Genomic DNA, 22,846 nt, shown 5'->3' with positions numbered 1-22,846 from the left:
ATCCCACATTACATAAACAAAGCGCATATGAAAATCAACACAACTGGCAAATATTGAATACGCTCAAAACCAAAATCAAGTGGGTTAGACAAAGTATAAAATCATTAATAAACCAACACTGCATTAATTACACTGGTTGAAGCCTGTGGCGTCGATTGCGATTCATTTTTGTTTAAACAATTGCCCTTTTATGAAATTACAAACTGAATTTAACCTACACTCATTTTTAACACGTGTTTACATTAGCACAACAAATCAAGTGAAGCGCTAAAATCAGGAAGTGAGGGCGCTTTCAAAAAATTATACTTGCCTGTATTACCAACCCCTAACCATTGCCAACCTAAAGAGTGTCTGACAAATTCCCTAAACGCTCTGGAGCTTACATGGGTGGTCGCCTGCGTTATTGCCGTTTTGTGGCATTTTTTTTCTCTCAGTGCGAAATTTAAATTTCAAATCGCAATGTGTAAATTAATAACAGTTTTGTATATACAGGGTGCTGAAAAAATGGCATATCAACTCTACGACACGTTGTTGAAGACTGTTTATGTTTATGGAACAAAGAAAAAATAATTTAAAAAATTCTTGGGCCCAAATATATAAAATATAGCCCTTCAAAATTTAATTTTTATTTTCAATATTTTACGATTTAGTGTTGGATACATAAAATTAACTAGACTTCCATTATTCAAAATAATTGAGGAAGTATCTTGTTTTCATCCACAATTTTCTTAATTTTATAATATAACAAAAAACTTAAAAATTGTTTCATGAATTGGAAAAGTCTGGCTAATTTTTAAGGTTTTTTGATTTATCTAATTGATATTTAAGTTGCGCTGGTTGAAGACCTCTTAGTTCTCAGCAACAAAAAAAACTTGCCTAACTTGGAATGAAATCGAAGTAAACGTAATTAATTTAATAAAAAAGGAAAGAAAAATCTGAATTAAAGTAACTGGATGCAAATACACAAGTTATTACGGACGTATGGCGGCAAACTTAAAATTATGGCAGTCAACAAGAACACAAAATTTTAACAAAAAAAAACATGCAGCAGGGCGTACAGTGACAGCGGTATAACTAGATCAATTTCATTCTAGAGCACAGCAAAATTACTCATAGGTGGCGTTGTAGCATGAGCGGAGTTTGGGGCTCCTGGTTGTGGCTGTTTTCCCACCACGACAATGATTCTACTCTATCGGCAAGCACATGCCGCCCAGCACCCCTCTATCTAACGAAGAAAAGTGCCGCGCTAACAGGCCGTTACTCGTTGTTGGAAATCCCGGCGAATGGCCCAAGCCGCGAGCGTCACATATTCCGACCGCTCCGCTGACTTCTATTCAAGATCCGCGTCTTTTGTGCAGATGGCGCGATAAATCCCGCCAGCTCGACTAGGAACCGCGCCCTCCTCTTCTGCCACGTGTTTCTGTGCTATTTACCCCAATTCCATTTAAATGGTCACTTTCAATGACTGATATTAAACTACAACTGAACAAGTGTTAAAGTTTCAAAAGATCAATAAACAACATTTAAATTTGCCATACACTCTCGCGAAATTTTAAACAGCAAAGAATTCTTATCTGAGATTAAGATTGGACATCAGACAATTTAGATGATGGAAGCACTAATCAACAAAATATTTACGTGGTAGATATAAATAGTAAAAATTTATAAAAACAAAAAAGGTCTGGTGTGAAGTAAAACTTGTGCAGACAAAACATAGGTTAGGAACTGCAGAGTATGAAAATTTACGTTCAATTTAAATTATGCAGCAAACAAAATTACCGAGCCTAAAATTGTGACCTAGAGAAAAATCGCATGAGGTGAAAAATTGCAAAGCTAACAAAATTACATCAGGTTAATATTTGCCACACTTTATCAACGATTCAAACAAAGAATTTACATGATATTAAATTATGCCACACTTTATCAATGGTTCCAACAAAGAATGTTAAGTAAACTATGTCTTGATCCAAGTGACTAGTTACTTAAAACAATTTGCTTTGAGAGTATATATTCTGAATTGCCCCCAGCTTATCCCAAACAAACACATAATAAATAAACACAAAATGCATCCCTCGTCCCGAAAATTACGTCTCGGTAACGTAATTTCCAATGTCGCGAGAAATATGTCTCGATGATGTAATGATGATAACTGCCTAAGGGCTAAAATTTAATCCCCCCGTCCCTTTCCATGGTCCTTTTCCCAGAGTAGGACCATGTTAGGTTGATTTAACCGCCATAAATCAACAATTAGCAACCTTGTGTGAGGAATTAAGAAGTGTTATATTGTAACACGTAAGTATAAGAATCCAGAAACCTTATTTATAACTTAATAAAAAAAGAATGAGTCCTGACTAAGTGAATTTCATGAAATCTCCTAGCAAGTGCTTTATCTGTACAATCTAATGACTGTTAAAATGTGTTAGAACCAGTAACGATTAAAATCCCAACATGAACTGTGAATTTACAAACAATAATAGTAGATTATACATCGAAGGAGAGAAATGCATGGTTTCTTCTGATGCACCGTTTGTAGCCAGAGGGCTACACAAAAGTCAGCTATAACCAAATTTTCTTATGTTTGCTGCCTGATGGATAGGCAACCAACTGATGCATTTGACTGATACCCACCTCAATGAAGCGGCAAATTCGCATAGAAAGCGCAATGACAGATTTTCCAAAACTAACTTGATATATAATTTTTTGAAATTTGACAATTGTACAGAGTGATGAAAAAATTACGTCTAAGCTGCTCGTTGTTAAAAAGGCTCTGAAGAACCCTAAAAATGGTTTAAAAAATCCCTAAACCAAATTTTTGAAAAAATTAAACTTCAAAGTTGAAGAATTAACTTGGTAATTATGATGTGTTTTAATGTGAACAAGGAACAAGGACAAGCAATGATTTTGATAAAAATATTATATACTACATCGCTTCATCTATTAATTTTTAAATTTAAATCCCGAATAATCGTTACCAAAATTTATTAATAATTTTTTGCAATGACGTCTTTAACTTTCTGAAAAGAATGAACAATATATTTTACTTAGTCATTCCATAAATCTCATATTATTCAATGTTAGCATCTCCAGAAATTTAGAGGAGCTCTTTATACATGTTTGCTGTAAAATTGAATGACCCAAAGAGTATTTTGGAATGAGGTCATCACTTTTTTAGTTAGAATGTGTGTATGAACTTAAAATAAAAATTCTGATTAATCGGTGGGGTAGTTTCGGTAAGTACCACCTAAAAATTGAAATTTAGACGAACAGACGGAAACAGGGAATCTGTATTTTCCTGTTCCATGAACTGTGGAATGGCGAATTGGACACTCGTTAAAATTGCTAATGCTCGAGACGCTCTTTATTGCCACATAAATAACTATATTGTTTTATTATCGAAACATTAAAATCTGACAAAAACATGAAGTTGAAATAAAATAAAATAAGTTGAAGTTGGATTAGTATTATCTAACTTAATTGAAGTAGGCTACGTTCTCAGATTATTGGTTAAAAATCACATGCAGAGAAACAGTCAATCCGACGATAATTGCAAAGATTTTCAGATTAGATAAAAAATTTGATAAACACAATTAAGTAAAGACTGATTAAAACTTAAGCACAGTTAACTCAGCCCTCATAACCGTGTTCCAATTTTACTATGAACTATGTGTCCTTACCCTAGAAACCCCAACTAAAAACCAGAATCGGATGAGCCCAACCCTCAGTGATCAACAAAACAGAGGCGACTCGTTCAACGACAGGCAGTACGTTGTGATCGTAAGTGAAAAACAAGCGAGAGTCGTCGCATTGCCATCCCAAACTTGCGTCTATCGTCAGCAATTAACCGACTCGGACTTTGTTGTGAAAGCCGAGGTGATCTCATTAAGGGGTAAAACCACAAAACGACACAATTTCGAATAATTTGATCGTTCATGTTTCAGAGAGCGTGTGTTTAATGTGTTACGTTTCGAACGGCCATTTGGTATCGTATAGTCTGCCGAGTTTAAGACCGCTCATCGATATAGATTTTCTGCCGTTGTCGGAGCTTAGGTAAGTCGTCGGAAGAGTGGAGACGCGACTATTCATACTCTTGTTTCTAACTAAACACGATAGCTGCGCAGCACCATTGTTAGCATTGTTTCCTTTACTTTATGCTCAGACTTGATTGCATGAGAGTTTCCATTTCAAGTTTAGAGAGAATGTTATTGTACAGGTGCGGATTATATGATCGTTGGGCTAAGACGGACCTGTGCAATAAGGATTACACCCACTCGGTAATTGTGTTGACGGGGTTGCTGTATATAATGTACGAGATTATCGGGTGGGTAAGCTAATCTTCACAGGAATTCCAACATAAACAGATTTCTACGGCGTTATTAGAGAAACTTTAATGTAACCTGTGTACTTATCTATAAATATTTGATGTAAAGCACAACCTCTACTGAATTGTTGTAGCAGCAAAAATTCTTAGGATAACCGATCTTCGATCTGTAATTCTGTTCGCCCTAGTTTGCTTCTAATCTACCTTGCTATGCTAGTTTCCAGACACAATCTAACAAAGGCATTGTAGACCCAATGTTATCCATTTGGGGACAACAACTCATTGTTAACGAGGATACTGACCAGTAAGTTATTCACAAGGCCATGTTCGATACTTAATAAGTTATTATATTAAGAATAAAATCAGGACGTCAGTTTTAATCGGCACAGAAAGATTTAGATGTTCTATGAAAATAACTGCAATAGGTATTATAATCTTCTAGAAAAAGGATTTATCTTCACAGCCACTTTCAAGGTATACTCGGACTATAACCCATAGAATACAGAAACGTAGAAGTAGATTGCTTAACTTAAGTAACATTCTTTGCGAAATCACACATAAGTAAGTATTCACGGATTTTCATAAGAACATCTAAACACAGATGAGCTAAATTTGGTTTGGTTGAATTTAAAGTCCTGATTGTGGTTCATGCGTATTTATTTTTTATAAGTCAAACATGACGAATAAATATGCGTACCATACGACACCAAACTCATCCATATTAGATAATTAAGACTTTTAAAATGCAGTTTTATTTGATTAATGTGCAATACGAAAGACATAATCAGCCTTATAAAACAGGTATCAAACTGTAAAATAACTGTAATACATTCAAAACAAACACAATTTCGAACACACAATCACTTACTAATTAAATGGCTTCCATGCACACTTTCAACAGCACTGCATTTTGATAAGAGCATGGTCGGATGGTTGTGAATATAAATATTGTTGCATGTATTTGACTAATAAATCGTTGGTCATTATTATCACTAATCATAAAGCTAATTTTAAATACGCACTTATTGTACAGTGTATAAAAATACCAACATAAAGATATAATCCTACGTTCAAAATTTGTTATTATAACTACAACTATTAACCGAATAACTGAATTAAAAGCAGCCTCATGTTCACATTCAATTTTTTATTTTTGTACATACATTAATTATTACTGAGCCATAATTTTGCGGTTATTTATTACACTTGCATGCACAGACATTTTGCATTTTATTTTCTACCAAGACACCTGCACCGCGATACGGAGCCATTTTCATTTTCCGATTTTTATAATTTTGTTGGATACGCACTGACTAAATACAAATTTGTAGATTCGATTAACTTCACGGTATTTTTTGTTTGTTTTCATACGAAGTGCATTTTACATTTAATTTGTAATTAACTTATCAATTTCACGGCCCCAGCATACTATTAATACGTGTGATTACTATCTTGAATAAATTACCAAGTGAGTAATAGTTTTGTTTTGTGGAACCCAATATGTGTAATTAGTTACTTACAATCACGCACGTCCGAAATTTAAATTTCGCGGTTTTTCCACTATTCAGAATATTGATTATGTGTGGCTGATTTTAAAATGACGTCAGCTTCACCATGTTCCTACTACTAATGCAGTTATAATTTGATTTTGTCGGCGTAAGTTAAATTAGGTCACTAATCTCCAATTTATATCTACTCCACATCAAGTTAATCTGATCTGAAATTTGTTTTGGTCGGTATTTAAAATTTTTAGCGAATGAGAACATTTTGCCACATTTTTTAAGAAAATCGACAGCACCGCTTTTAAATTTTATTTTAAATCCATTATTAACAAGAAACAACTAACAATTGTTTTTAATAGATTTTTTTAAACGAGATTCAAATAAAACTACACACTAATACTTTTTCTGAAATCTTAGATTTACTACTTAGTTAAAAACCCATATGTGATAATGTTCTCTGTTTTAAAATAACACCAATTTTTGATTGTGTTCGACCCAAATAAACACAACCTGGTGTTTTTAGCCCTAAATCAGCGCCCCTTAAAACAATTTTTAAAAATACGATATTTTTTGGTTGCATGATCGCATGATCCGTTGTTTTTTTATTCTTTATTGTCCATGACCATCGCTTTTTTATATCTTAACATTTTTAAACGATGCAATTTTAACAAATCGTTTAAAATTGCAACAAAATTTCTCCGATTTTTACATGCATGTTGAATTAGTGCATATTGTGTGTGTCGATAACTTTGTGGTGAATTTTTGATATAACGACCCAACCCGATTTTTTATATTTGTGTGGTAAAATAACTGTGAATGGTGTATTTGATGCGGACGTAATACCTGAACAGCCCCAAAAATTTATTTTGAGAACTCATCCCATGATTACTTGTTTGTTTCTAATTTGGTGAATCGTAAATAACATTTATTGAACGTAGCAAACTTGAATATGTTATAACCAGTGCTCTCAGTTGAATGCGATTTTGGTGTTATTATGCATCACCCAGAAACCCCTACCGTTAAACTAATGTTCCGTTCATGTAAATAATACTGCACCATTAAACAAAACATACCCTACAATGCCCATTAGTGTGGTTTTTAAGGAAAACGTTTGCCAAACATTCATGGATCATGACGCACATTTATTAGTAATAGCTTTATTGATGAAAACTGTAATTATTAATTTACATTAAGTTTCTAGTGTCAGGTAAATCGAATTGACCAAGTTTTAAAAACTTTTAGAATCGCTCGAACATTTTGCTTCAGCAATAGGGGACACGGATTGTACTTAACATCGCCGTCTGAACTACAAAAGTTTACACTTTGTACAGACTTTTGGTAAGTTTTGACCTCGTTCCGTCGTGGTGAAAACCAAAATTTCTAGCTCAAATCTTACGGATTTGATTGGCGAGCTATTTTTACCACTGGACATGCCGGAACCACCCAAAGAAAGTTTCTTTAAAGGTCTCTTCGGTGGTGGAGTGCGTACTTTAGACAGAGAAGAGCTATGTAAGACAGTTGACCAATCGCCAAGCGTCTCGTAATTAAACCATTTTCAGTCGGGGAATCCAGCGGCAAAGCGAATAAATCTGTGGCAAAACACATACCAGGAAATCTTCAGGAGATGGGTGCTAGAGCAACGACTGCCACAAGCGAAATTAGTAGAGCCCACAAATTAATGATAGAAAGAGGCGAGAAACTAAGTCAGCTTGAAGATAGAGCCGAAAGGATGCGAGCCGAAGCGGAAAACTTCCAGTCGTCGAGCCACGATCTCATGCTCAAGTACAAAGACAAGAAATGGTACCAATTGTGAAGTGTTTACATGTTTATTGTACAGTTTTCCGTTCTAGACTAGTCCTATAGTCAATAGATGAGGCAGAAAATGACGGTTGATCAATAAATTGGAAGAAGGTGCTGGATGTAGTGTGTAAATGCGATTCAGTGAGTTTGGGTTATCTTGATCGACTGTCACTTGCTGCCGTGCTATAAATTCTTAAACTTAACGCGAATTGTGATATTCTATTCTGCCTGAGGATAGATTAACTTGTATTATCATTTAATACTGTTTAAAGAAGAGCACATGGTTTTCGCACCCAGAATATATAATTCATACAATTGTATGTAACTTGAAAATGTGTTAATGTAGGTTTTTAATGAAAACGTAGCAAGTTTGTACCTTTGCTACTTTATTATTTTAGGAGTATTTAAAAGGGGTAAGTACCGAAAAGCGCAGGTCACTTTTGTAGGTATCTTCATTTTCGTCATATCAGGAATTAATATCAGACTTAAGTAAGCTCCAAAGCTTTTTACGCAACTGACAGTGTAGCAGTTATGTAAAAGAAATACTATTTTTTTAAAAGAATTATAAAAATTGTGGTGCATATACTGCGAATCGTGCTTTCTGGTGGTTACCACCTTTCAAATAAAGAAAGTAAATCTAAGTCATATATCATATTCAGATCCTTGTAGAGTAGACCTTAATCGACTAAACTTAATATTTTTCGTTGATTTTGTACTTTTTTGTTTTCAAACTTTCGTTGTTACTTATATATTATTCACTAGTCAGCTGACCTCGTTACAATTAATTGTCTTAAATTTAATTCAAGAACTTGTACATACAATTAGAATAGGCGCCAGTAGTGAATGTAAATACGTATACCTACTGAAATTGTTTCTTTTACCTGTTAAAAATGTTAGGTATTTGGAAGACAATAAGCTGTATGTTTCCTTATCTCTTTCAGGCCCAGTTGATTTCTCACAGGTATATTCAATTTCAGTGTTATCACTTGTCCTTTGGATTGGCTTCTTCTCATTTTGGCACTTGAGCCAGACGGCAAATGTTAACGCTGCGATTTGATTGTGTGCTTCTTAACTTTTGTAAATTATTTCATGTCTTCCTACTTCTCCATTAATAATGATAATGCCAAATGTACCTATAATCTCACGAAATCAAATAAGAGATGTGACATATATGTTTGTAGATGGTAGAATGGTTGTTGCCATAGAACATTCGGTTAGTGACAAAAATCTTGTACTAATATCTCTGTATTTTGTACAGATTGTGCTGGGTCCCACATGGGCATCCAGAATTTTGGGAAAACTTTTATAATATCGCTGAAAATTATTTTCACAGTCCAGGCCCATCTCAATCTGCTTGTAGCTACAATTTTGATTTTTGGTTAAGCAAACACTGTAGATAAGGCGAAATTGTTTCTATTTCTATATATTTTATTTAATGTTACCTTGTATGCATATTCTATTTGTAAAGAGGGAACAATGTTGAGTACCGGAAGAATGAAAGCTCTGCTGTCAGAGCATGATGGAGCATTTTGGAAGAAACTATCTCTTCTATTTAGATTTTTCATTTCCATTCCATTCGCATTGGATTCATTCTAAATTGTTATAATGCTATTTAGTGACACAAAAATTATATTATTGTTCCATAAATAAAGGAAGGTTTGTTTTTAAACTATCGTTTTTTATTGTACATCATGAAACATAACTGATCACAAACATCAATACAAGAAAATGCTAAATGCTATTACAAAAGTAGTATAAAGTTCAGACACTTGGATGTAACCAGACAATTGAAATGAAACACTTTGGTTCAACAGTTTTTAGTCTTTTTTCTTATTTTTAATAACATCTATGCGTTCGAGCAACGGTGGATGAGAATGGTGCCACGAAGAATAAAGATAATCATAAATTGGAAAACCTAAATTATCTTTGTTTAACTGCACTAAAGAACTGACAAGGTGGTCACCCTTACCCAGCTCAACTGCAAAAGAATCAGCTTGGAATTCGAAACGTCTAGACAGACAAGTTAATATAAAACTCAAAAATGCGTTATATGGCAGCATGACATATTGAAGCACAATATAGAGCCCCACAAGAACAGGCCGTCCATTGTAAAAACCTAACGCGTTATAAAGCACCGTATATTTAAACAAATACGAAAATCCGGCAAACAAAAGTAACAAATTGACTTGTAAAGCCAAAAAGTTCTTTGTAATATGGTTATAATGCCAATGTCCTAATTCATGCGATAAAACGGCCAAAATTTCATCATTGTTACACCCTGTACCATCATCTTTCGCCAACAAAGTATCAAACAAAACAATTCTTTTAGATTTAAAAAAACCATAAAAGTAAGCATTGCTATGAGAAGACCTTTTAGAACCCTCCACTACATACAACTGTGTTAAAGGAAACTTTAACTGAGAAGCTAAATTCTCAATTTTGGTGCGCAATTCCCCCTCTGGGAGAGGTGTGTACTTATCAAACAAAGGTGCAATCAGCGATGGATAAATAGTGTACATAACCAAACATATTGCACACACTACTATCCAAAGCCACACGAAAAAGTATTCCCCACCACTCTTGATAGTAACCACAATAACAGAAGCAATCATCATAGTAAAAATTTGGCTCAAAATGTAGGCCTTAATTTTATCCCAAATAAAAAATCCACTAGTCTGTTTGTTAAAACCGAACTGTTCTTCAAGAACAAAGGTGTTATAGATTGTTAAAGGCAAATCAACAATTGTTACAATGGTGGTCAAAATGAACAACCAAAGGCAACTTGTTAGCACTTCACCTCCATACGTGTTAATTGACTCTGCATAATTCCAAAGCTGTGGCAGAATAGAAAAGTGAATTATCACCGTCGATTGTACAGTAAGAAACGTGTCTTTAAAAAATCCAAACTTGCTCTTTGCCAACGTGTACGCTCTCGCCTTATCAAAGGTTTCTTTTGGCATAGTGCTTTTCAACTCTGGGGGTACCTCAGTAGTTGCCAACGCTTTATTGTACTGCAAGATCAACATGAAAACGTGTTCTACAAATCGACTGACTTACTTGTCTAATTGATAAGTAGAGTTCCCATAAATACTCGGTCCATAGGAAAAATAAAATTCCATGTCTAACGGTATCTGCACTTAAGGTAATCATCATGAAATTTGTTCCTCAACCTCTTGTATAATTAATCAAACATAACTTTTACCCAATACTGTATCTGTGCGTGGTGACAAATGTAAAACAGTGTAAAAAACGTCACACATGTCAGCGAAATTGTGTTGGTAGCACTTCTGTTCCGATTGTCATTGAAAACCACGCCTCTTTCTAGTAACTTTTGCGCTTCAAATGTCAGAAAGGTGACACAAACCTCGCCGACTTCCCGATCCCGCTCTTTCAGTTTTGTTTCCCGGTTTAAAATGGCGGCTGCAGAAGGTACAGGCGTGACAACAGGTCAACCAAACTTGCATAAACAGGATTTACAGAAATTGGTAAATGTTTGTCAAATTAAAAATCTGGTCTATTTGTTTTCCAGAGGTGTAAATAACATATTGTACTTTTCACTTCTGACATAACCTTAATCTTGCTTTAAATGCCACATCTTTGGTACTAGATCTTCAACACTCTTGCTCGTTTCAGGATGTAACGAAGTTAACAGCCCTATCACCTGAAGTAATCAGTCGCCAAGCGACTATTAACATTGGTACTATTGGACATGTAGCCCACGGAAAGTCTACAGTAGTTAAGGCCATTTCGGGGGTGCAGACTGTCAGATTTAAGAATGAACTGGAACGTAATATTACAATTAAGTTAGGTGAGTTGAGGCATTTTCACTATAGTAATAGTACTAACGAAAAAACCTTTATTTTCTTCAGTTTCATTATTAAAATTTGCTTGTGTAATATGAATCACTAATGCAACATTTTCTGTAAAATGTGAAGGTAGAGGCAACTGCTTATCTCAAAATCTAGTACATGACGTACCACAGTTCTTGCATGTTATTGAGTTTCTTTCTTATATTTATTTTTAATTGCACACATACGCACACAAGTTTTAATGCAGTTGTTGCAGTATTGAGGAAACTGGAAGAATTTACTTTTTTAATATTTACAGCGCAAATTGTTTTGGTGTGGGTCATTTCATGTGAATTCGTTATTTTTGTAATTGTTGGAAAAAATAAGCAAATTTGGCTTCACAAGGTATCACTCACAAGAATGTGAAGATTTTTCTCTTGAATTGTTAATAATGCAACTTTTTTGCTTTACATAGTTTCAAATTTAACTGCAAGAGCCAATTGTATCCTTGTATGTTTCAAAGTTTCATTTTTTCGTCGTTCTATATTTTCTGTTATGTATCGTGATTTTGAAACAAATTCAACTACTTCTGATATAATTTATTGTAAAAATTACAGATCACAGTCACAATAATTGTTTGGATCATTGTTTGCATCAAAGTAAAAATAAAAGAGCAAGAGGAAGTATTGATTTATTATGTCAATTGAATATCAAACCATAAAAGTTACTTTTTCATATTTGAAAACATGTTTTCACTTAGTTTTTTCAATCATATATTAAAATACCTCAGCGTCATTCTTTATATATTTAGAAAACACCGTTATACACAAAGTGAATCATCAATAAAGGTGTTTGAATATAGTTAGTGATGATTATTGAAAGGGACCTTTGAAAATTGTGTTATTTATATAACTGAATAGAATAAAGTTCGTGTGGTCGTTCATGTATTCGGGAAAATTTATCAGTTAATAAAAAGTAGATGAAGTTTTTAAAACAGTACAGTCAATATAGAAAATTATATAAACAGTTTCAAGTTACATACTACGGTTTGATTGAAATCCTTGCTTGTTTATTTAATATTTTTGAATAGTACCTGGTAGCGTATGATCGGTAAAAAGTCGTTTAGGAGGCCATGAAATTTATTTTTTTAATAATTATGTTGGCATTACCAACGCGTTTCTTGTTCGGTTGGACGATTACGGTCAAGTAACTGTCAAATAATCGTCAAATAGTTCCAATACCAACATAATTATTTAAAAAATAAATTTCATAGTTACCGGAGGACATTCGATCATGTGGTATTTTTCGCATTCTATGGTACTTTGAAAATGTACATTGAAAAGTTTGAATGGAGTGCTTCAATTTTTTGTTCTTATTGTCAATTTTGAAAGTCGCTAAATTTTATAGAACAGCTATAAAAAAATGTTTTTTCCATAAAATTAATTAATCCAATGAATAAAAATTGTAGTTCAAAATTTATGTAAATAGACTTGGTTTTTTATTATATCCTTTATAATTTAGCCTTTTTTTCGTTTTTAGTTGTAAAACCCATTTTTGTTTTAATAAATCGACAAACTATTCGAAAACATGATTTGAATTGAAATTTATACCCACACCATAGATAATTTGAAATAAGTGTCAGGTACTTTTTTACATTTCTGCTTTAGTTGGCCATGACGCTTACGTCATGCGTCAGCCGTAAGTTAACAGTTGAATCAGGTAATGTAATATAATGGGTGTACAATGAAAAATATATTTGGAGCAGGCGGCGAAGATCTCTTTTGTAGCTCCAGTTGTATGAGCAGTAGCACCATCCTGCTGAAAGTACTCCATAAACTAACTCATCATCCAGTTTAAAAATGGAGTTAAAATATCGTTTCCTTATCTTGCAGCACTTATATTTCCTGAAAACATCATTTATCTTATTGTTAAAACTCTAAAAAACTCTACCATAAAAAAATGTCTGGAGTTCGCTTTGGACAACCGTTTCCAGGTTTTCGTGCCAGAGATCCATTTTCTTGGAAATTTGTCGAAACTGCGTATACTGTACGGCAAAGTCAGGGAATTCTTCTCGTAACTTTTCTATACATAACCTAATTGAATATTGCCAAATTCAATCTATTTTTATTACCATGAAATGTTCAAAAACAGCACCATTCCTGGTAAAAATGTCGTAAACAGCAACTCAAAGAATAGTTTTGGAAAGAAGTGATTTTTATCACATAAACGAAGCAGAAGATGAAATAACAATAGAATTTCTGATTTCTGTATATTAGAGAAAAATGGGCGATGTTATTTGGGATAAAAAATTTGCAGCATACCGCTAGTTCAGGTAATTTGCTAGATATTTAGCGTGTACGGTACAAGGATTTAAAAAAAAAATGTATCCCTTGTAATCGTAAAATCTTGTGTCCGCTTATAAGTAAAAAATAATACTACTATTATCATTGAAATATAACAGTAAATTTTATTCAAAGAATTTTCGTGGTTACATTTTAATATCTTTACATATTTTGACGTTACATGAAATGACTCAACAATGATAAACATTTCACCATAATGAACAAAGTTTTTAGTTTGTGCACTCTTTAAACACATCCAGAGTATTTTAATGTTTGTGAAGTGCGTGTACACATTTAGATAAAACTTGTGAGTGTTCGTGCAGTGCGGTGCACCCTTTTTTAATCGTTACATCGAACTGATAGTGTCTTTATAAACAGTAGTCTTTTATATTATTCTAATGGTTCGTGATTCTGAAACACTTTGTGGGTTTATAGAGAGGCTCCAGTTCGATGAGAACGGTAAAGTGACGTGGCCCGAACACCTCCGAGGAAGAGAAGTGGACTTAACCGCTCTCACAAAAGAAGACGAAAACGACGAAGTAACACCCCAACGCAAAGGTGTGAAGAGAAAGTGGTATTCTTCCAAAAAAAGAAAACCTGTGAACGTAACATACGCTAAAGAATATGTAGTGGAGAAAATTCTAGAACACGAAGTACGATCCGGTAACCAAATGTTTTTAGTCAAATGGAAGAATTACTCGAACGAACACAACACGTGGGAGCCGTTGGACCACTTGGAGCATTGTCCAGCAGTACTGATGGACTTCTTCACCGAGAACGTAGGCAAGCAGGTTTTGGATGCGTTGTCCGAGAAGTTGAACGTTTCGAATAACTTAAACCAACATGCGCTATTGGAAATGCTAAAACAAGTGGATTTGACGACATTACCGGAGAAAGTGACGTTACAAAAAGAAATCCTGCGATTGGTGGCGACACCACCGAAAGAACGGTACGTCAAAAAATTAGAGGAGGGCAAGAGAGCGATTCTTCTGTATCAGCTATTTTTAAAACGGGAAGCTCAACTGGAAAAGCTACAAAACTGGGAAAACTACATCAACTCAAAGGCAAAAGAAGAGGCGATCATCAAAGTGGAAAATAACTTCGATTTGGAAGAACCACCTGACGATTTCGTGTACATAAACGCATACATAGCTGGAAACAACGTGGAAATACCATACAAGCCAGCAAGTGGATGCGACTGCGACGAATGCGGCCCTAGAAAAAAACAGTGCTGCGGCCGCCAGGACCCCAACAGTTTCACCTACCGCAAGCGGGACAAAATCAACATCATCCCGGGAATGGCGATTTACGAATGCAACGATCTGTGTAAGTGCGGGCCCGATTGTAGAAACAGGGTTGTGCAAAAAGGGCGCAAAGTGCCGCTTTGCATCTTTCGTACAAAAAACGGCTGTGGTTGGGGGGTGAAAACCTTGCGGAAAATTCATTACGGGGAGTTTATTTGCGAGTACGTCGGAGAAGTCATCACGCACGAAGAAGCTGAAATCAGAGGTCATACCTACGATGCCGAAGGCTTAACGTACCTCTTCGATTTAGACTACAATTCTAAAGATAACCCGTACACTGTTGACGCTGCGAAATACGGAAACGTTTCGCATTTTATTAATCATTCGTGTGAACCGAATTTGGCAGTTTGGGCCGTTTGGATTAATTGCTCTGATCCGAATCTACCTCAGTTGGCTTTGTTTTCGTTGAGGGAAATTGAGAAAGGGGAAGAACTAACGTTTGACTACATGACGAATAATATGGTCTCGCCTTCAAATACTCCTGAGAAGTCGAGACCTAAGCTACAGACACCGGAGAAAAATGAAATTTTAGCAGGAAGGTCGATTTGTAAATGTTCGGCCGATTCCTGTCGGAGATATTTGTTTAATTAAAGTGATGATTGTTAAGCAAGTAAAAATAAAAAAGAAACTAATTTGAAATGTGCTAGCGCATTTAATTTTCTTTTCAACAATCTTGTCTTTGAATTTCAACACAATCAGTGACGGCTAACATGGAAATTTAAAGACGAAGATAGTTGGAGAGAAGATAAAATTGCCCGGTTTAGATTACTTTATTAAAATGTATGTATGTTTTTCTGTTCAAGCTTCTATTTAGTTTATTCATTCTATGTTTTATGAAAGGCGCCGCTGATTGCTTTAAGTTGTTGAGTTAAGATTACAATATGGAGGGAAATACGTTACAGTATGTTGTTACAGTGTGGTTTACTTGTAGAATTAGTATGGATTCTAGTACTGTTTACACTAATTTAAATCCAGCGTTCTTATACCACTTGTTTATTATTATTAATTGTAGTTGAAAAGAATACAGTGGTGTGAGAAGGCCTGTATACAATTTCAAACTATGTGTTCTCACTTGTTAGGAGTACGTGCAGTAATTTTATCACTGCCTTTTTACAATCGATCTGTTTTAAAGTATAGTTGATATTTTACTTTAGTAATAAACTATATGCACAAACAGTTGTTCACTTATTAACATTTTTGGATAGTTACACCCGTGGATAAAAACTGGCATTTGAAATTGTCGTTAAATTCCACCGCCAATATAATTAAATACCTTTTGAATACAACATTTACTGTGTAAAATTTTGAGGTGACGTCATCACATTGTGGGTGGGGCTGATTCGAAAGATGAAACGTCACATTTATTTTTTCATGCTCTTAAGAACTATGAAACATTGAGAAAAACGTGCTCTTTAATTAGGTTCCAACAAAGTGCTATAAATTACACTTTGTTCCAAATGTGGATCAGGCACCTTAAAAATTAACCCGAAATAATCTGAGACGAGCCAGTGGCGGCGTAGCGTGGTTTGGCACCCAGGGCGGTTTTCTATTGAACAAATACTAAACGTGCTTACGGGTCTTTACTTTGGCAAAATATTCTATGACGTTATCAAAATTTACTTTCCTCCCTTTTTCAATTGATAAAATGGAAAGCTTGTTTAATCGCGCTTAGCTCACTGGACATTAAGCTCTATTTTAAAAGCTCCAATGAATTCCATGCATTTTTTTTTTTTTTTTTGATGACGTTAGCAATGGGATTTATAAACTTACTGTTGACGTTGAAGTTCCCGTCGCAGTTGCTTCAAGTTGCTTTTAGAACTCAAAATTGTCATTTATAAACTCCGTTGCCAAGTTGCCGTTGATAGTAACCTTGATGTTCAACATTCGCCGTATTTAAAGGGGTTGTAGAAGAAAAGTGGAGGCTTTAAGTTGATTACTACAAAAATGTACCATTTTAGACATGTGTCTTGTTGTCGAAATAAGTCTACATATACTAAGAAAAAAAGGCAAAATGTAGCCCCGCCCACCCGCCCTATCTCAATTGTGATGATTTTTTTTATTCGTCGTGAGCCAAGGGGACGGAGCTTAACTGCAAAATCCTTATTTCTCTACGAGAAATTAAAAATATGTTTTTGAGTATGTATCATGTTGTTGAAACATACCATGTATGTACGTATATAAAGAAAAAAATAAAGCCAAAGATTAGGCTCCACCCATACCCGCCCCGATCTCAATAGTAATGAAGTTTCCATTCGTTGGCAGACCTAGGGGTGGAGCCTAATTGCAAAATCCATAAGAACACTACAACAGAACCTAGTAAAATTTTACAACTGCTACTTTGAGGGATTGTCGGGCAATCTAGGGGGGTGATGACGCCAATAAAAGGAGCGTGTCGCCAGTGTATAGTGGGCTAGAAACATCCAGGGTTGCATTGAATTTATGATTTATGGTTTTGTAGGTCCAACCTTCATGGTTAACTTTGAAATACCAATAAAATTTTACTAGGTACTGTTGTAGTGTTCTTTCTATACAAAAATTTACCGTTTTAAACGTGTTTTAAGTTTCTAATAATAAAAAAAAATCATCACAATTGAGATGGGGAGGGTGGGCGGTTTTATTTATATTTTGCCTTTTTTTCTTAATGTACATACATAGTATTCTTTGAACAGGGTGCTCAAAAACATGTTTTTAATTTATTGTAAAAAAATGTATTTTGCAGTTAAGCTGTGTTCCTTTAGTTCACGGCGAATAAAAAATTCATCACAATCGAGATAGGGCGGGTGGGCGGGCTTACATTTTATCTTTTCGTTTTAATATGTGTAGACTTCTTTTCACAACATGAACTTAAAACATGTTTAAAATGGAAAATTTGTATAAGGAAGTATCAGTTTTGCAATGTGCTTCGCCCCATAATTGCAAAATCCATATTTCCTTGCAAAAACCATTTTAACCATGTTTTAAGTTTCTTGTTCTGAAAAGATGGCTATATATCTTAAGAAAAAAAAGGCAAAATATAACCCCCGCCCACCCGCCCTATCTCAATTCTGATGATTTTTTTTATTCGTCGTACGCCGAGGGGCGGAGCTTAATTGTAAAATCCTTATTTTTCTACGAGAAACTACGATGTGAAATATGTTCTTAAGTAATCGTGTTATACAAAGAAAACTAAATGTATTAATTAAAAAAGAAAAAACAAGCCAAACATTAAATTCAATTGTGATGAATTTTTCATTCGTTGTCAGACCGAGGGGCGGAGCCTAATTGCAAAATCGATACTTTCCTACCAGAATTTACCATTTTAAACATGTGGTGTAAAGGAGACTACACATATTAAAAAAAAAAGGCAAAATTTAATAATAATAATCTGCTTTTGAGACGAATAGCAATCTATCTATCTTTAACAGTGCATAAGTACTGACAGAAAGCTACAGTGTAGCAAATGATGGCAGCTATTTAACATATGAGGGTTTTGCTGAACGGGTGATTAAATGGCTTAATATTAGTGGACCTCATTATCTCTATCAAAATTTGATTTTCGTAGAATTAGTGCTGTTAGCAAGAAAAATGTCACCCCTACTTCAAATAATTTTCCTTCAACTTGACAGCACTACCGCAATTTGATTGGTTAAAAACCCAACGTTAAAGGCAACGTAACTTCGAAAGTTGACAGTTGGTCATCTTGAACGTCACCCCACGGCGTGCCAATTTTCAACGGCAACGGATGATGTAAACGACGCATACCTTCGCTGCGTATTTATCTTACAACGGCAACGTCAAATTTATAAATCGACCTTTAGGTTGAACAACACTATAAATATTACGAGAATATCATTCATTGCTCTGTAACGTAAAATCTATCAAGACATTATTTTTACTCCGTCGACCGACTTTCTACTTTTACATTTTCTCGACCTTTCATGACCCCTAGAGTACGAAGAAATAGGTCTTCCGTTTCCGGTTGTCTCTCTGTCTGTCTGCCATTCCTTTTTTTGTATATTTTTGCAGAATGATTCTTCTGTAAGTATTCTCTAGCTGTACGAGTGAGTTGTCGTTGCTACCCCTTAGTGCTTGGTACTCTAGGCGGACCGCCACTTTACGCCGCCACTGAGGCGAGCGTAGCAAAAAGCCTCGATTGCTCGCCTCACAAAAAGAAGGTACGGTTTATCGATCGGTTGGTAAAGAAATACAGACGATAACACTTTGTCATTTTAAAAGCCAAAAACTTTCTTCGTAAATTATATTTATCTAAAGAAATGGCATTCTTCGAGGGGAGAGGCAAATGGGCCTCTCTTTTTAGTAGTAGCTATGGTAATTCTCCAATAAATAAATAGCCGGAACTAACTCACCAATAGCCAGACACAACGAGGAACAGAAGTCGCTACTTGTTAATCGCGCAAGCACTAGTCGAGTGTATCGAAATTTACTTGTGTCGAATATAAGCAAAATGTCATCCACTTTTTCACAAAATTCCCCGTTGGATTGAATGAATTGTTGTTTCAAGCTGTTGTGAATTAACACTTCTTCGCGATATGTTATGTTGTAGTTGTGTGGTCAGTAAACTAATCTTATAAAAAAATGGAGAAAAAAATTAAATTCAAATACAACTCCCTCTGCATCAATATTATAGATAAAACCAACAAGATAAACCAATGAAGGCACGTTTGATTGGCTAATTCAAGTCACCAAATAGTTACCAAAATTTTTCCAGTCTGGGATTGAAAGTCGTCTACACTTTGGCATCAAGCTTTTAAAATTGTTTGATCAACATGACGAAAGAAAAGTGAGGATTTAGGTGGTAATGATTGTAACGAATGTAATAAAAATGGAGCAAAAATATCTAAGATTTGGAATAACTTTTTTTTATTTGGGACCACCTATTGAGCATCTACGAAACAACGTAATAACATTGCGACTAATGGAAGAAGATAAAACCCGGATTGTATTAACTTTATGGTTAAATAAACAATAAGTGTGATGGATTCTGTGTACTCATAAATAACTTTGTCATATTGTAACCATTCCCACTAGGGTGCTTTAATTTGTTGAATACATGGCATTTCTTATACTCCTAATGCACTATGTCACTCAATAATAATTCATTTCTCCTGTTCTTATGTAAAGAAACCTACAAGATTGTAATATGATCATCTACAATGTTCAAAGCGTTTTTAAATGCAACCCGTGTTTCTTTTTATGGCCAAAATACACGTAGTCGGAGGCCATAATGATTATTTTATAATTATTTTTAATGGATATTAAATTATCAGAAATTTATATCCATTACTTTGGAGATGACAAGTTCTTAAACTTTAAATATCGACTTACTATTAATGTTTGTGAGTTTTTGTCAGGTTGGCAACGTATTTAAAATTTTATGTTGCCATATCATGTCAAATTGATTTGTCAAAATTTTGAAGCTTAATTAGCCACTACATTTAAGTGTCGAAACAGAATGACTTATTATAATTATAAAACAAATGGTAATACGAATAGACTTTTTGTAAAAACTATAAATATCCCAAAATTAGATGATGATGTTAAAACAGTCATGTGGTTTCTGCAAAAAAATCTACGGCCATATCGTCACCATAACAACTGGTACAAACTGTTTAGTGAAAAATGACACTTGTGTTATGTAGTAAGAGCTAATTTTACCTTTCTGTTATTAGTATTATCTTTACCTCTAAAGTTAGTATGTAACTTTAACGCTATTCTGTATTTAACTAAAATACTGAAACTTTTACTATATGTTGAATCATAGAAAAGATTGATATGACCACACATTTAAATGCGAAACAAAAATGTTTACATTAAAAAATGCGTTGACGCTTTATATTATTAGTTCCCAAGCTTACGCTAAATATTAAGGAAGTATTGTAGTAGAGTCCATCTGGCGAATGGGTACGTTCTAGTTTTCTCGACGTTTCATGACCTCTAGAGTGTGAAAAAATAAGTCTCCTAGTTCCGCCCGTTTGTCGTATGTGTCAATTTTTTAGACACAATCTCCGAAACTACCGGACCTATTGTCATCAAATAGTATAGATATATACGTATGTTGGGAATATGTTCCATGGTAAATGCTATTTAAATTTTCAAAATAACATACTCCTGTACTTGTTTTGACAATAAAAATTACCTGTATACATTACAAAAAACAAACAAAAAAATTATGAGTCTAGCAAATGGACTGAATTTCTGTGGACCTACCATTCTACGACAACTTCTCATGTCATTATATTTTTCGTTAAAGGCTATGCGAATGCGAAAATCTACAAGTGCGACAACCCAAAATGTCCCCGACCTGCTTGTTACATCTCTGGAGCGTCATCGAAAGACGACAATTTCCCATGTTTACGCCCTGCCTGTACTGGTAGATTCCAGTTGGTTCGTCATGTAAGTTTCGTGGATTGTCCTGGTCACGACATTCTTATGGCCACCATGCTTAACGGAGCCGCTGTCATGGACGCAGCGCTGCTTCTCATCGCCGGTAAGTAAACTTAAAATTTTCTGAATCGGAATCGAAACTAAATTTTGTCAATATTACAGGAAACGAATCGTGTCCTCAACCTCAGACTAGTGAACATTTAGCCGCAATCGAAATTATGAAGCTGAAACACATCATAATTTTACAGAATAAGATAGACTTGGTTAAAGAAGGGCAAGCTAAAGAGCAGCACGAGCAGATTGTCAAGTTTGTGCAAGGAACCGTGGCCGAGGGGGCTCCGATTATACCGATTTCGGCTCAGTTGAAGTATAATATAGAGGTATATATTATTATTTTAATGGATTTACAGTTCTTTAAATTAATTAATTTTAGGTATTGTGCGAATATATTACCAAGAAAATTCCTGTTCCTGTCAGAGATTTTACATCTCAACCTCATCTTATCGTTATCCGTTCTTTTGATGTGAATAAGCCAGGATGCGAAGTCAACGATCTCAAAGGTGGTGTCGCCGGTGGTAGCATATTGAGAGGGGTCTTGAAAGTAGGACAAGAAATAGAGGTATCCTTCCAAATAATTTATAACATAATTCAACCAAACTCAAACTTATTATTAGGTGAGGCCCGGCTTGGTAAGCAAAGACTCTGAAGGCAAGCTCACCTGTCGCCCTATTTTCTCAAGAATCGTCTCTCTCTACACTGAACAAAACGAATTACAATTTGCTGTTCCTGGAGGTTTGATTGGTGTGGGCACGAAAATCGAACCGACTCTGTGTCGCGCGGACCGTTTAGTTGGACAAGTGTTGGGAGCTGTGGGAGCATTGCCTAGCATTTTCATTGAACTTGAGGTACTAATCATGACGCTTTAGGCGTTTCTTACTATTTTTTATTTTTTGTAGGTGAGCTACTATCTGCTTAAACGACTACTTGGTGTCCGCACTGAAGGCGATAAAAAGGGTGCTAAAGTCCAGAAACTGTCAAAAAGTGAGGTATTGCTGGTTAATATCGGGTCTTTGAGTACTGGAGGACGTGTCGTTGCTACCAAAGCCGATTTAGTCAAAATCGCTCTTACTAATCCTGTTTGTACCGAAGTCGGCGAAAAAATCGCACTCAGCAGACGTGTGGAAAAACATTGGCGTCTGATTGGGTGGGGGCAGATTCGTGGAGGAGAAACCATCGAACCCTCTAACAATTAAACACCAGTTGTGTTTTCCGTCTAGGCGTTTTTTATTTTTATTGGACCTATACTTTTCTAACAGGTTATAATAGATTAACGTATTGGTATTTATTTACGTTTGGTGTTACATAGGTTTCTTTAAAACTTAAATACAAATATATGAATGAATTGAAG

The 22,846-nt window shown here is 35.0% G+C and overlaps 3 protein-coding genes across 6 annotated transcripts in view; 2 read left to right on the top strand and 1 right to left on the bottom strand.

Moving 5' to 3' along the window:
• Positions 1-9,289, top strand: part of LOC135126960 (syntaxin-binding protein 5) — a 220,811-nt gene extending 211,522 nt beyond the window's left edge. For all 3 annotated transcript variants that reach the window (XM_064053219.1, XM_064053220.1, XM_064053221.1), the window contains exons 17-22: positions 3,680-3,886; positions 3,939-4,047; positions 4,536-4,622; positions 7,063-7,158; positions 7,205-7,329; positions 7,380-9,289. In XM_064053219.1, coding sequence (XP_063909289.1) covers positions 3,680-3,886; positions 3,939-4,047; positions 4,536-4,622; positions 7,063-7,158; positions 7,205-7,329; positions 7,380-7,633 — 878 coding nt within the window. In that variant the 3' untranslated portion in view covers positions 7,634-9,289. The remainder of the gene's footprint in view (positions 1-3,679; positions 3,887-3,938; positions 4,048-4,535; positions 4,623-7,062; positions 7,159-7,204; positions 7,330-7,379) is intronic.
• On the bottom strand, positions 9,278-10,868 carry LOC135126964 (CAAX prenyl protease 1 homolog). The gene is made up of 2 exons (XM_064053225.1): positions 10,678-10,868; positions 9,278-10,631 (listed from the first exon to the last, which is right to left on the bottom strand). The coding sequence occupies exons 1-2, from the start codon at positions 10,771-10,773 to the stop codon at positions 9,438-9,440; spliced, it is 1,290 nt and encodes a 429-aa protein (XP_063909295.1). The 5' UTR covers positions 10,774-10,868; the 3' UTR covers positions 9,278-9,437.
• Positions 10,869-10,927: 59 nt separating this feature from the next.
• Positions 10,928-22,840, top strand: LOC135126963 (eukaryotic translation initiation factor 2 subunit 3, X-linked-like). Of its 2 annotated transcripts, XM_064053224.1 has the most exons (7): positions 10,972-11,105; positions 11,254-11,428; positions 21,305-21,541; positions 21,601-21,818; positions 21,872-22,057; positions 22,113-22,343; positions 22,395-22,840. In XM_064053224.1, exons 1-7 carry the CDS (start codon positions 11,034-11,036, stop codon positions 22,689-22,691), a joined length of 1,416 nt encoding a protein of 471 aa, XP_063909294.1. In that variant the 5' UTR covers positions 10,972-11,033; the 3' UTR covers positions 22,692-22,840. The 2 variants fall into 2 exon arrangements, with proteins under 2 accessions (XP_063909293.1, XP_063909294.1); XM_064053223.1 differs by lacking the exons at positions 21,305-21,541; positions 21,601-21,818; positions 21,872-22,057; positions 22,113-22,343; positions 22,395-22,840 and adding an exon at positions 14,186-16,228 and having other exon boundaries at positions 10,928-11,105.
• The last annotated feature ends 6 nt before the right edge of the window (positions 22,841-22,846 follow it).

Source organism: Zophobas morio, unplaced genomic scaffold, assembly GCF_036711695.1.
Source record: "Zophobas morio isolate AGI-343-1 ecotype UQ-CSIRO unplaced genomic scaffold, CSIRO_AGI_Zmor_V1 ptg000011l, whole genome shotgun sequence".
Taxonomy (NCBI): Eukaryota; Metazoa; Arthropoda; class Insecta; order Coleoptera; family Tenebrionidae; genus Zophobas; species Zophobas morio.
Note: the sequence above shows the minus strand (reverse complement) of the source record. Positions and strands in the feature narration are given on the sequence as shown.

Excerpts from the sequence above, each read along its gene's own strand:
- LOC135126964 (XM_064053225.1), bottom strand. The coding sequence starts at position 10,773 with ATGATGATTACCTTAAGTGCAGATACCGTTAGACATGGAATTTTATTT. Across the intron at positions 10,632-10,677 it reads TCTACTTATCAATTAGACAA|TACAATAAAGCGTTGGCAAC; the intron begins GTAAGTCAGTCG and ends TTGATCTTGCAG.
- LOC135126963 (XM_064053223.1), top strand. The coding sequence starts at position 11,034 with ATGGCGGCTGCAGAAGGTACAGGCGTGACAACAGGTCAACCAAACTTG. Across the intron at positions 11,106-11,253 it reads AACAGGATTTACAGAAATTG|GATGTAACGAAGTTAACAGC; the intron begins GTAAATGTTTGT and ends TGCTCGTTTCAG. Across the intron at positions 11,429-14,185 it reads TAATATTACAATTAAGTTAG|AGAGGCTCCAGTTCGATGAG; the intron begins GTGAGTTGAGGC and ends GTGGGTTTATAG.